At 44.3% G+C, this 14,657-nt stretch overlaps 1 protein-coding gene across 1 annotated transcript in view; it reads left to right on the plus strand.

Annotated features, from left to right (window-relative positions):
* Positions 1 to 14,657, plus strand: part of PITPNM3 (PITPNM family member 3) — a 793,680-nt gene that overhangs the window by 707,743 nt on the left and 71,280 nt on the right. The window contains exon 8 of the mRNA XM_073565568.1: positions 13,736 to 13,923. Coding sequence (XP_073421669.1) covers positions 13,736 to 13,923 — 188 coding nt within the window. The remainder of the gene's footprint in view (positions 1 to 13,735; positions 13,924 to 14,657) is intronic.

The raw sequence follows: 14,657 nt of genomic DNA on the forward strand, positions 1-14,657 counted from the left end.
AAAAATTTTGGGGGAACATGGGGGTGCATCTTATGGTCAGAATATACTTACAAATCCGGTGGTGGAGGCGGTCCCGGTGGCGGCAGTTCCAATGCAGCCTCCCTTCCCAGGCTGGTGCGGCTGTGGTGTGATGGTGCTCTGTGGTGCTGCAGTGGCAGGGCTCTGTGGTGCAATGGGCCTCCGCCGGCATTTTGTGAAAGTCCTGCAGGTCCGTCGCTGTGATGCGGTGCGGTGGCCTCCGGGAATATGGCCGCCGGGGGCGGCGCATGCTCAAATACAGATCTCGTCCCGAGATCTTGTCTCGGGAGCTTTGACAAAATGCCGGCAGAGGCCTGCCATGCAGCACAGAGCGGCGCTGCCAGGGCCCCTGCCCCTGGAACGGAGCGGCGCTGCCCCTGCCCCAGCACAGAGTGGAGCTGCAACTGCCCCAGCACAGAGCGGCGCTGCCCCAGCACAGAGCCCAGCCGCCTCAGCGCAGAGCATTGTCACCCCACAGAGCACCGCCGCAACACACAGCACCACCACCGCACCAGCCTGAGAAGGGATTTCCCAGAGACCACCACACCAGCTTGGACCACCGAACGACCCCTGTGACCACTCCTCCACCTGTGCAGATCCATTCCCTGCTAAGCTGAATTCGGGCTGTAAGAAGGACCCCCATTTGACACATTATTTTTTCCCTATTTTCCTTCTGAAAATTTTGTGTGCGTCTTATGGTCCAGTGCGTCTTATAGTCCGAAAAATATGGTACATGCACATGTAAGTAGGGTGTGAAATCGGGCCGAGAGAGTAACTGTAACCCCTTCAGATGTCTTCTATACTATCTGCTGTTTCTATTTTTCATGTTATTGCTGAACCTTTCAAAACCAATATATTAATAATGTTCCAAACTTTCTTTTTTAGAGGCTAGAGGCATTCTCAGTGTGCACCTCAAGAGCATGTTCACACTGCGGTTCTGCAGTACATTCATGGATTGTATTACAGTAATACACACAATCCATACAATGTCAATCTTATTAAATGGGCACATAGATATATGGTAATATTACAGAGGGGGGTGAGTAAACACAAGAGAAAATATATGTATATTAAAAATACAATTTTATTAATACATAAAAAGTTATTAAAATGCATACATTAAAATAGTGGGGAGCAGTATAAAAAAGAAAGTTCAAAACAAACATATCAGAAGTTGGTATTGTATAAATAGAGTAGTGTTGTGTTCTCTAAAAGTAATAATTTGAATTTAAATGATATAGCAAAATGTATCATATTGAAGATTGTAAAAATATACTTGCCAGGTGAATTATAGAATAAATAATCAATATTATACAAACATATTGCATATATCCAATGACCGACATACCATACATAAAGATATCAAACACACAAATAAAAGCCCCAAGACTCCAGCATACGTTTCGCCACTGGCTTTTTCAAGAAGTGGGACTGCTACATTTCTGTCCCCATTTGAAACGAAGTACATTTTGGGAAAAAAAAGCACAAATGGAGTTTATCGGAACTCTGTTCATGTCATTGTAATCTCTGCACCATCGGGTGTTTCGCTGAATCTAGGGGAATTTGGGCAAAACTGCCTAGTGCACTGCAGAAATGCAGTGTGAATAGTGCCTAATTGAAACCTTAGTGTGATATCACAGCCATCAACCAAACTAAAATGTGTGATGTCCTAATAGCCCACCTTTCAGAATACCAAGTGTATTAAGGCCCCGTCACACTAAGCGATCTCGCTAGTGAGATCGCTGATTTTGTGACACATCAGCGATCTCTCCAGCGAGATCTCTGTGTGTGACGGGGATCAGCGACCAGCCCCCCTACCGGTTATCGCGGATTGTGCTCGAGCGGCCAGGGCCGTTTTTCGATCGCTGGTCTCCCGCTGCCCAGCGCGCATCGCTGCGTGTAGCAGCGAGAGACCAGCGACGCTGGTTTCCAAAGTAAACATCGGGTATCCAGGAGTCGGGCGGCTCCTGGATACCCGACGTTTACATTAGAAACCAGCGTCCAGCGTCGCTGGTCCTGATAGCTGGGGCTGTCTATGGGACAGCTCACCAGCGATCAGCCTAACGATGTCCCAGCGATCCCATCATGTCGGATCGTTGGTGGGATCGCTGGGACATCGTTTAGTGTAACCGGGGCTTTAGTCACAGGACCTTGCATTATTGAAACCCACAGTGATAACATAGCAGCTTACTTGGTGAAAACAACTTTGGGATGTCACCATATCTTACCTGATAGACATAGGTGTTGTCACAGCTAGAACTTGTCATCTCATAGGACCTTACCTTGAAGCCACAGAAGTTCCCTGTGCATGAGCAGTGTATAGCAATCTTAGATACCTAAGTCAATATTCTGTAGAAAGACCACTAGTAATTGTGAGATATGGATCAGAAGGGTCATAGCTTCTCCTTACATGTCAAGAGAGTTGAAGTGGGACCACCATCATTTTGGACCCCTTTGGCTGCAATGTGCAGGTGCATATGTTAAAGCTTTGGTATGCCTTCCCCTAATGTTCACTATTCAACCTTCAGGAGCCATTTTCGTTTCAATCCAATTTCCTTAAAAATGATAAATGGGATTCAGCTTAAATTAATTTTTATACATTTAGCAGAACTTGCACCAGGACTTTTATTTATTGCATGTTTTTTTTGCTCCTTAAACCTGCAGTTTTAACTCACAATATGCCTACAATACCCATACTTCATTTACAAAACCCAGACCTTCACCTTGTGTCAGTGGTGGCTTTTAAGACATTTCAGAGAAAACAAGATGATTTTCTGCTATCAATACATTACACACTCCAGAATTGAGCCTCGTAGGATACATTAGCTGAAAGGGTCACTGACCTCTTATGTGATGTATTTCCCAAGGCAGATACTGTTATTATTATTTTCTTGCATAGTACGTTATGTTAGGTAATGAGCTATGTTTAGAACTTACATTTATGTTTTATTTGAATAGCAACTACACTTCTATTTTTTTCATAAATCCACAGTATAAATAAAGATAAGAAATTTTGGAATATATCATATATCACAGAACTATTCTTATTTCTTCACATATCATTCACTTTTATTCTTTTGCGCTAATCATTCACTCACAAAAACATCTCAAATATGTCTACAAATCTTATAAAGCTCTGTGGACAGGAAAGTGGAAGAGAAGAAGAGGTAACCAAAAGCAGAAAAACACAATGGGAAACTCCTAAAGATTTTAGGGCAAATGGAATAACTTCTAATCATCCAGGATGATAAATATGGCTAGAAAGTCTTATTCCTCAAATATACAGGACAGCCGCTGCTGGAAGAAGCCAGCGGTGAAACGCGCGTTGGGGTGGGGAGTCATCACTCTCTTGATCTCCAGGTATCTATACCGCATATACCCTATTCTTTGGCAACATTCTTTCCCCCTTCACTGTTAAGCTTCTTTTTGCTCATTTAGCACTTGGGGACTGCTTGTGCCATTTGGGTCTTACTGTTTGTACAGATGCAATACTCTTGCTCATCAGTAGATATACTTGGTTATATTCATATATTTTTACTGATTGATTATTTAAATTGATTTGGTGGCGTCTCTTATGAGACATTTCTTCTCTTCCTTTTGATGTCATTTTTTGAATCATTAATAAAAAATTTGATATTTTATCATTTCTGGATCTCTTCATGTTTCTTTTGATGATGTCATCAGAATTGTGGTTACATTATTGATTTGAAGTGCCAGCTCCTACATGTATTCTGGACATTTTTTTGTTAACTTCTACAGCAAGCATATCCAACCAATGGAATGCTGCTGCCATTGTCATTGTATCTGATAAAGAAATAATGTCCCATTATTCCATCTCCACAGCATTTTACTGCTTTTGGCTTTTATGAAGGAAGAATTTGGTTTCCGCTAAATTCTAAACAGTGAATTGCATTGTAATTGATACTAACAGGGAATGTATCCTCACTGCTTAAAAGCTTCTATAAACATTCAAAAGTTGGACAATCTGTTAATTTCAGTGCAAGGTCTAGCCATATGATGTGCATGGGGACCTCTCAACTCTCCTGTGACAGATGTTATTGAGGAGACAAGGATCAGGCAGTTGAGAAGAAGGACCAAGTAGTTGGAGAGAAGAATTGGTCAGTTGGGGAGAAAAATCAGGCAGCTGGAGAGAAGGATCAGACAAAAAGTGAGAAAGATCAGGCACGGTGGAAGAACGATCAGTCAGTTGGGAACAAGAATCTGTCAGTTCGGCAGAAGGATCAAGCAATTAAGGAGAAGGATTATTTAGCTGTGGAGATAAATTGGGCAGTTGTTGAGGAGTATTGGGCAGTTGGGGAGACGGATCAGACAGTTGGGCAGAAAGGTCAAGCAGTTTTGCAGAAGAATCAAGCAGTTGCAGAGAAGGATTATGTAGTTGTGAATAAAAATTGGGCAGTTGGGGAGGAAGGATCAGACAATTGGGGAGAAAGATCAGTCAGTTGAGAAGAAAAATTGAACAAGTGGGGAGAAGGATCAGCCAGTTGGGCTGAAAGGTCAAGCAGTTTTGCAGGAGAATCAAGCAGTTGTGAAGGATTATGTAGTTGTGAAGAAAAATTGAGCAGTTGGGGGGGAAGATTGGGCAGTTGGAAAGAAGGTTCAGGCAACTGGGGAGAAGGATCAGGCAGTTCAGGAGAAGGATCAGTCAGTTGAGAAGAATTAGTTAGTTTCAGGTGAGATAAGCCCCATATATGGGGGCGTTAGAAGGGATAACTCTCGGCCGAACAAACATTCACCTGTAAGTTTTCTGATGTGACTAGCTTGGGGCCCTCTATAAGGGGTTGTGCCAGTAGTGGACAACCCCTTAAAGTGATCTCTGTCCAATAATTTCACATTATGATAAAATTCCTCTCAGCAGATACATGCAATGTGCTGTCCATACGGTTTCTTTCCTCTATTTTAGAAAGCCCCATCTCACTAGGGGAATAAATATAGAAATATTTTAGAAAATGTTTGTAAATGCCTTAATCTTCAACTGTGTATGTCAGTACCTTCTAAATGTAATTCTAAATGTAATCTATAATTCTGTAGGCTGTTTCTATACATGTATATCACTGATCCTAATAAGTAAGCAAGCTTGTGTAGAAGAATAATTCTATGATCATTAGTGAAGCAGTTTATAAATAAAGTTTATAATTTTATGCTGTGGAGAGATTTGTTATAGTATAAAAAAGAAGTCTAGACTTTTCTTTCTATGCAAATCAATTGTCATGCAGTGTAACTAGGACAGTGGTGTGTTCGCCATCTAGTGGTTACACCTGATACTGCCATTAGTGAAATAAAATTCTTATACTGTATGTGTCTGCATCTATATGTAAAAAAAAATCTGCTAACCAAACTGTTTAACCCTATGTTGAATTGTATGCATAGAATCTATTTTATTAACGTTTTATTAACATTTACGCTAAAGCAGCACAATAATCTCCAATATAAGGACTCTAGAGTGACATTTGGTTCATTTAGCTAAAATACTCTAACTTCTGAAAATCTAATGTTTGGCTTTGAAAAATAGGTATTTTTCTGCCTTGATTAGAAGACATGTAAAATTTTAGGATATACAAGTGTTTTTTTTGCATTGGAAGACAGCTTATAGAGTTGAGTAAAAATATTTGCAGGAACGTGAAAATCTTCTCCTACTTTTGCCAGCTTCCCTAGAGTCATAAGCCTGGCATGCCATGATCATTGCAGCATTTCTCCCGATGTTTTGTGCAGCCATCGGGCCTGCAAATCTTTTTTTCTCAATTCTAGTCGCTTGCATTTCTATGGTACTTGAACCTCTAGGTTCAAGCAACATATTGTAATCCGATTTCCTATATCTTAACATTATTATAGTGCTTTTGAAAAAACCACAATCTTGTAATCCGAACGCTGCTAACTTCTTCTTTTTCTGCTTCTTCTTATTATTATTATTCAGTTAATTTTCCGCAATTAATGCGGCCCGAACCGCTACACGCACAGACTCCGTTGAGGTGTCGTTTCGAAGCCAGCGTCCACGAGTGGTGTACTAAATAATTTTCGTGTCGATCGGATTTGTAGTTTTTGCGCAATTTGCGTTTGAAAAAACATTTTCCTCAATGCATTTCAATGGGAAAATGTTGCCATAGGGAAAACATGCCCTGAGGCGATTGAAATGGCAGTTAAGCTCATTGATATGCGCAAGCACACCCAGTTACTATGCCAACGCCTACAAACTTCACATGACCCCCCCAGGACAGAGTTTTTGGCAGATAATATCAGCTCTTAAAGCGAAACCCACAGCACAAATGCAAATCTAGCTTCATCACATGACGCATGCCCCTGAGAGCGAATGTGCGCCAAAGTGGATTTAGAAGCCCAGTGCGCCAAACTGGCTCTTAAAGGGCTGATGTGCCAAAGTGATTCTTAAAGGGCCGGCACACCGAAATGAGTCTTAAAGGGCCGGCGCGCCAAATCGAAAGCTGAATGACCCCAGGCTCCAAATCGGAGGCTGAGCCACCCCGGCCTCCAAATCGGAGGCTGATCGACCCTGGCCTACAAATCGGAGGCTGAGCCACCATGGCCTCCAAATCTGACCCAGAGTGGCCCCGCTCACCAAATCGGACCCAGAGTGGCTCCGCCCACCAAATCGGACGATGAGGGGCCCCGTCCACCAAATCGGACCCAGAGTGGCCCCGCCCATCATATCGGACCCTGAGGGGCTCCGCCCACCAAATTGGACCCTGAGGGGCCCCGGCCACAAAATCGGACCCTGAGGGGCCCCACCAACAAAATCGGACCCTGAGGGGCGCCACCAACAAAATTGGACCCTGAGGGGCCCCAACCACAAAATCAGACCCTGAGGGGCCCCGGCCACAAAATCGGCCACCCAGTGATGGCTACCCTTGGCACTCCAGCTGTTGTAAAACTACAACTCCCAGCATGCCCTTGCAACCTGCAGCAGTTGAGGCATGCTGGGAGTTGTAGTTCTCCAACAGCTGGAGTGCCAAGGTTCGCCATCACTGCAGTCGGACGCCAAAGTGGCTTTACAAGTCCAGTGTGCCGAAGTGGCTCCTGAGGGGTCCGGAGCGCCAAAGTGGCCCCCGACACAAAGTGGCCGCATGTGTCAACATGGCAAAAGTGGCTACCGAGGTGCCGAATGTGCCAAAGTAGCTATCAAGTGGCCAAAGTGGCTACCAAGGTGCCGAATGTGCCAAAGTGGCTACCAAGTGGCCAAAGTGGCTACCAAGTGGCAAAAGTGGCTACCGAGGTGCCGAATGTGCCAAAGTGGCTACCAAGTGGCCAAAGTGGCTACCAAGTGGCAAAAGTGGCTACCAAGGTGCCGAATGTGCCAAAGTGGCTACCAAGTGGCCAAAGTGGCTATTGAGGTGCCGAATGTGCCAAAGTGGCTACAAAGTGGCCAAAGTGGCTACCAAGGTGCCGAATGTGCCAAAGTGGCTACCAAAGTGCTGAATGCGCCAAAGTGGCTACCAATTTACCAAATTGGCTACCGAGGTGCCGAATGTGCCAAAGTGGCTACCGAGGTGTCGAATGTACCAAAGTGGCTACCAATTGGCCAAAATGGCTTCTGAGGTGCCGAATGTGTCAAAGTGGCTACCAAGTGGCCAAAGTGGCTACAGAGGTGCCGAATGTGCTAAAGTGTCTACCAAGTGGCCAAAGTGGCTACCAAGGTGCCGAATGTGCCAAAGTGGCTACCAAGTGGGCAAAGTGGCTACCGAGGTGCCGAATGTGCCAAAGTGGCTACCAAGCAGACAAAGTGGCTACCGAGGTGCCAAATGTGCCAAAGTGGCTACCAAGTGGCCAAAGTGGCTACAGAGGAGCCGAATGTGCCAAAGTGGCTACCAAGTGGGCAAAGTGGCTACCGAGGTGCCGAATGTGCCAAAGTGGCTACCAAGTGGCCAAAGTGGCTACCAAGGGGCCAAAATAGCTACCCAGGGGCAGGGCCCTGCATACCAGACTTGCTCCTGAGGTTCATTGGCACCAAAGTGGTTTCTGAGGGGCCCTGGGAAACAGACTGGCTCCTGAGGGGGCCCGCACAACAAAGTGGGTCTTGGGCTTCACATACTAAAGTGGCCCCTGAGAGGTCTCGCATGCCAGACTGGCCCCTGAAAGGCCCCGACATCATAGTGGCTGTTGAGGGGCCACACCATGCCAAAGTGGCTTGTGAGGGGCAGTACTATGCCAGTCGCTCTGGCTTTTATCAACCTAAGACGATTCGCACAAGAATGTCCACAAAATATTTCCATGAAAACGCGATATGCGCTTTTGTCCATTTTTATTTTTCAGGGGTACAGCTGCAATTAAATAGTTGCTATCATTACTAAGGTCCCCATCACACAGAACGAGCATCCGATCCATGACGTTTCAGCAATACCCTGCTGTGATGGCGGCAATTGCTGCGTGTGACAGTGGGATACAACATCGCAGGGGGCATTCCTGAGCATGGCAGATCCCAGTTCCAGCAGTTTTCATTGCTGGGGTGTCATGCATCATACACTCTCAGCGAAGAAAATTGTTCATTGTGACCGCTGCGCTTGCAACACTGCAATGTTGGGTTTGCGACGTTGCAGCGTTGCAATCGTCAGCAGTATCATTCAGTGTGAAGGGACCTTAAGGACTTACTAGTCCACTAATTGTACAATTTTATTGAGTAAACTAGCTGAAGAGCTCGGCGTTGCCTGGGCATAGTAACCAACTGTGGTTAGTTATAACAAATTATAATGATTATATTTCACATAAAAACCGTGCATCTAATCCTATCCTGTGTGATACTGTCTGCTGAGCCGTGTATCTAATACTATTCTGTGTGATACTGTGTGCTGAGCTGCGTATCTATTCCTATCCTGTGTGATACTGTCTGCTGAGCCGTGTATCTATTCCTATCCTGTGTGATAGTGACTGCTGAGCTGTGTATCTAATCCTATCCTGTGTGATACTGCCTGCTGAGCCATGTGTCTAATCCTCTCCTGTGTGATACTGACTGCTGAGCTGTGTATCTAATCCTATCCTGTGTGATACTGACTGCTGAGCCGTGTATCTAATCCTATCCTGTGTGATACTGACTGCTGAGCCGTGTATCTAATCCTATCCTGTGTGATACTGACTGCTGAGCCGTGTATCTATTCCTATCCTGTGTGATACTGACTGCTGAGCTGTGTATCTAATCCTATCCTGTGTGATACAGTCTGCTGAGCCGTGTATATAATCCTATCCTGTGTGATACTGACTGCTGAGCTGTGTATCTAATCCTCTCCTGTGTGATACTGCCTGCTGAGCTGTGTATCTAATCCTATCCTGTGTGATACTGACTGCTGAGCGGTGTATATAATCCTATCCTGTGTGATACTGACTGCTGAGCTGTGTATCTAATCCTCTCCTGTGTGATACTGCCTGCTGAGCTGTGTATCTAATGCTATCCTGTGTGATACTGACTGCTGAGCCGTGTATCTAATCCTATCCTGTGTTATACTGTTCTCCCCCTGCAGTCTGTGTCAGAGGGTGGTCTGTGATGGCACGGTAATAGATTGTGTTATTTCCAGCTTTACAGAAGGACGATAACACCATAGAAATGATAAGAATAATAGGCCTCAGTTACCACAACTGTCTACAAAGAAAACTGTTGCTGATAGCAACCAATCACAGCTCATTTTTCATCTTTTAAACAGCTCTGGGACAGCGTGGCGAGTTTTGAGTGGCGACTTTTGTGTTTCGACTTTTATGTGGCGAGGTTGGTGTATGTGTGGTGAAATGTGTGCTGAGGGTGGTATATGTGGTGAAGCATGTGGTAGTATGTGGCGCATTTTGTGTGTGTGTTCATATCCCCGTGTGTGGTGAGTATCCCATGTCAGGGCCCCACCTTAGCAACTGTACGGTATATACTCTTTGGCGCCATCGCTCTCATTCTTTAAGTCCCCCTTGTTCACATCTGGCAGCTGTCAATTTGCCTCCAACACTTTTCCTTTCACTTTTTCCCCATTATGTAGATAGGTGCAAAATTGTTTGGTGAATTGGAACGCGCGGGGTTAAAATTTCACCTCACAACATAGCCTGTGACGCTCTCGGGGTCCAGACGTGTGACTGTGCCAAATTTTGTGGCTGTAGCTGTGACGGTGCGGATGCCAATCCCAGACATACACACACACACATACATACATACACACATTGAGCTTTATATATTAGATAGGGACCACTGCACTGCTATAAGAAATGTATGTGACGGTTGCCTGATTTCTATAACAAATGTTAGTGGCCTGATTAATGAAAATTGCCTCAGAGTAAAACCATTTTGGTTGTCCATAGCAACCAGAGGTCAGCTTTCATATTTGAAACTGCTGAGGTAAAATGAAAGCTGACCTCTGATTGGTTGTCGGGGCAATCAATACTGTATGGCAAAATTTGCTATGAGAAAAAAATGGCAGTGATTTGTTAACTGCTCCTCTCACACATGTGAATACACCCTTAGGGGGCAGATTTACCTCAGTGGAAATTCCTTCAGAAATTCTGCTTTGTTATTCACCGAACACGGAAATTAGAAGGTGACTAGCAGATTAGGAAGCGCAGGCCTCACACAGTGAAACTGCCTGACAGACTGCTCTAGTTGCCCCGACAACCAATCAGAGGTCAGCTTTCATTTTACCTCAGCAGTTTCAAATATGAAAGCTGACCTCTGGTTGCTATGGACAACCAAAATGGTTTAAGGGTACCGTTACACATAACGATGTCCCAGCGATAACACCAACGATCCGCCGTGGATGGGATCGCTGGGACATTGTTAGCTGATCGCTGGTGAGCTGTCACATAGACAGCCCCTCCAGCGATCAGGACCAGCGAGCACGCTGGTTACCAATGTAAATAACGGGTTTCTAAGGGCCGCGGGTCCCTTAGAAACCTGATGTTTACCCTAGATACCAGCGTGCACTGCAGGCAGGGTGGGAGGTGGAGGCAGAGCGGCGCAGACAGACCGGCGTAGCTCTGCTATCTACTCCGTGGCCCTTAGAAACCCGATGTTTACATTGGTAACCAGCGTGCAGCGTCGCTCATCGCTGGCTCCTGCTGCCACACGCAACGATGCGCACTGGCCAGCGGGAGACCAGCGATGAAAAAACGGGCCAGGACAATCCAGCACGATCAGCGATACCCTGTGGGGGGGGGCGATCGCTGCTAGATGTCACACACAGCGATCTCGCTGGAGAGATCGCTGATGTGTCACAAAATCAGCGATCTCGCCAGCGAGATCGCTGTGTGTAATGGGCCCTTTACTCTGAGGCAATTTTCATTAATCAGGCCACTAACATTTGTTACAGAAATCAGGGAACCTTGTCACATACATTTCTTATAGCAGTGCAGTGGTCCCTATTTACTCAATAAAATTGTACAATTAGTGGACTAGTAAGTCCTTAAGGTCCCTTCACACTGAATGATACCGCTGACGATTGCGACGCTGCAATGTCACAAACCCAACATCACAGCGTTGCAAGAGCAGTGGTCACAATGAACAATTTTCTTCGCTGGGAGTGTATGATGCATAACACCCCAGCTACGAAAATGGCCGGGACTGGGATCTGCCATGCTCAGGAATGCCCCCTGTGATCTAGAAGTGAGCCACCATCCATTCTGTACACCTTGACTGGACTGGGAATTAGGGTGGGTTCACACTAGCGTTCAGAGACCTGGCTTTCTTGAAAAAAAAAGGGGTACATCACGTGACAAACAGCACCAGACAGACCCCAATGATTATAATGGGGTTTGTTTGGTTTTTATTAGGGTGGCTGTCATCTAAACAAGGAAAATATCAGAGGCTCAATCAAAGTATGAACCTAGTCCTAACAGTTTATGCTGTTGGTGCTAAGCAAGTCCCTCAAACATATATAAGCATAACTTATTTTCCTTTGCAATTTAGAAGGACCTCCTTTTGAATAGATATTTTTTTTTTTTTTTAATTTCCTTCGATATTTTTTTCTGACACATAGTGCCAAAATCCTATGCACATAATCAGGCTCAGACTGGCCCATAGGAGAACCGGGGAATTCCCTGGTGGGCCCCTGTGAATTCTCACCAGGGGACTCGCCACTATATGGTCAGTACTTGGCACAATACACTTCATTCACTGTACAAAAGCAGATGCTCATTATTCATTTAAATAAACTACTTGGTTTATTATTCTATAAATTTGTGAATGAGGGTAATGTATTATCTGCATGTAGCTGAGCAGTAGCCTCCAGAGTCAATATTACTGTTGGGTCCTTGGCATCTAAGTTAGATACTGCAAATAATACATAATTTGCAGAGATGAATAAACTCCTATTGGGACTATACCTCACCCAGGAATAGTGTGTAAATGCTGAATGAGACACAGACATAAGGAATATTACGTTTCCAGGAGTACAATTCCCAAATGGTACAATTCTATTTTAATACATAACATGACCTTGTACTTACGCTCTGTAAATCTACTACCTGATATCACCTGAGTGATGGAGAAGATGTTTATCAGTCTCATTGCGCAGGAAGCTTCAAATCCACTAAGTGTAAGCTGAGCCTGGGCCTGGGTGATTTACCGGGAGATCTAACGGATATTTATTAGACTTCGAGTGATCATCATTTTTTTTTTCTTTTTTTTTCATAAATCAATAATATAGATGAAAATAAGCAACTTTATAATATTTCTTATCAGATAAATCTGCTTCTTTCTCCTCCTGAAATGCTCTTTTACTTTCAATTCATGGGTAAAACCTCGCGTCACTGAAGACAGATTTGCCCTTGAATTGATAATTTTGAGAATGATTGATCAGTCCTGATGGAGAAAGAAGCGGATTCCTCTACTAAGATAGATTACATTTTTTAGGGTGCTTTCACATTGTGTTCTGCATCCCCGTCGGGGCGTACATCCAAAATCCCCCGCAAAACGGAGTCTGGACGCATGTGCCTACGGGACAATAGAATATAATGGTGACGGCAGAGCGAACATGAGTGTACATCTGTCTACAGGAAGCGGACACTCAGATGTAGTCGTAGTTTGTTTATTTTCATCTGTTAAAGAGAATAAAAACCAAATGGATCAAAATCTACAAAAATATTTCTGTCATTTCCGTAAAAAAATATCAGTGATCAATATAGCCGCCCTTCAATTCAGTAACATAAGCTCCATCCGTGGGCTTTATCAGTTTCTTTATCTGGGGTCCACCAGTTCTCAATAGGTTTTTGGTCGGGTGAGGAAGGAGCCATGTCATTATTCTTTCATCTTTAAAGGGAACCTGTCAGCTGATACATGCTGCCAATACCATATAATCTGACAGGTTCCCTTTAAGGCTTTTACTGGCAGCCGAGCAGTGGAGACCTTGATGCAGTGATGGAGCATTGTCCTGCATAAATACCACAATTTTCTTGAAAGATGACGTCTTTTACCTGTACCTCTGCTTGAAGAAAGTGTCTTCTAAAAATCCCAAAAAGGTCCAACTAGCTCATACCAACACATAGGAGTGCCCCTCCTCCACCCTGCTGGCGAAGTCGTGGTCTGTGTCCGTGACTGATCCAGTCACGGGCTTATCCATCTGGTCTGTGAAGAGTCGCTCACATCTCGTCAGGCCTAATAATTCTGCACGCCATACAATGACAGGTTCCCTTTAATGCTGCATTTTATGACTGCATCTAGCGATAACGTAATGACTGCCTTAGTTAACAAGGGCTCTGCTGTTATGTTCTTCTCTTTCTACCATTCCATTAGGAGAATCCTATCCTTTCAAGTGAGAACAGCATTAACTTGCGAGGTACTAAGCGGCTCAGCAAAAGCAATATTGACATCTCAGGAGTTTTGGATATTGCAGAACCCCGGCCGCCTTTACTGAGGAAACAGAGCGATTCTTCCACCTATGACTGTGATACCATCACACAACACCATGCGTTCCTGTCCAGGTAAATACTTGTTCTTACAGAATGGTCAGTGTCCTGCCGGCTGTTACCGCATAACACAATTATTGCGTGAACGGAGATATCTTTACATCAGGTCTCTGTATCTTATGTGTTTCCTAATATAACAATATTGTTAATATCGTTACCTTGCAAGTGAGATCAAGTCTCATCTTAGCCTGCAGAGCTGGAGGGAAATCCTCCTACAGGGCTCAAGGTCCTTTCATACTACGAGCAGGGACGTTGCAATAGGGAATTCTGAAGCGGCAGTCAAACAAGGATTCTGGTGTTTTTCGGGGCCAAAGACCCCTAAGCCTCACATGATACCACCAGTATTAGAAATGGTATATGGTATGTGAGAGTCTGTATTACAGATTTATCATTGAGGCCTATGAGATTCAAGTTACTTCTCTGACTCCTTGTGTTCTGTAAATGGACTACCAGCCGAGGCTATATTATCGTGTAGCCATATGACTTCTGTATGAGGAGCAAGTAAGAATTACATTTCCTCAAAGCTCGACTTTCTTTCTCTTACAACTTATACCAATGATTTTAGTGTTATTTATAATAATAATAATCTTTATTTTTTTAATAATAATAATCTTTATTTTTATATAGCGCTAACATATTCCGCAGCGCTTTACAGTTTGCACACATTTTCATCACTGTCCCCGATGGGGCTCACAATCTAAATTCCCTATCAGTATGTCTTTGGAGTGTGGGAGGAAACCGGAGTGCCC

The sequence above is a fragment of the Dendrobates tinctorius genome, unplaced genomic scaffold (genome assembly GCF_039654945.1).
Source record: "Dendrobates tinctorius isolate UK_male_01 unplaced genomic scaffold, ASM3965494v1 ptg000016l, whole genome shotgun sequence".
In the NCBI taxonomy this organism is placed as follows: domain Eukaryota; kingdom Metazoa; phylum Chordata; class Amphibia; order Anura; family Dendrobatidae; genus Dendrobates; species Dendrobates tinctorius.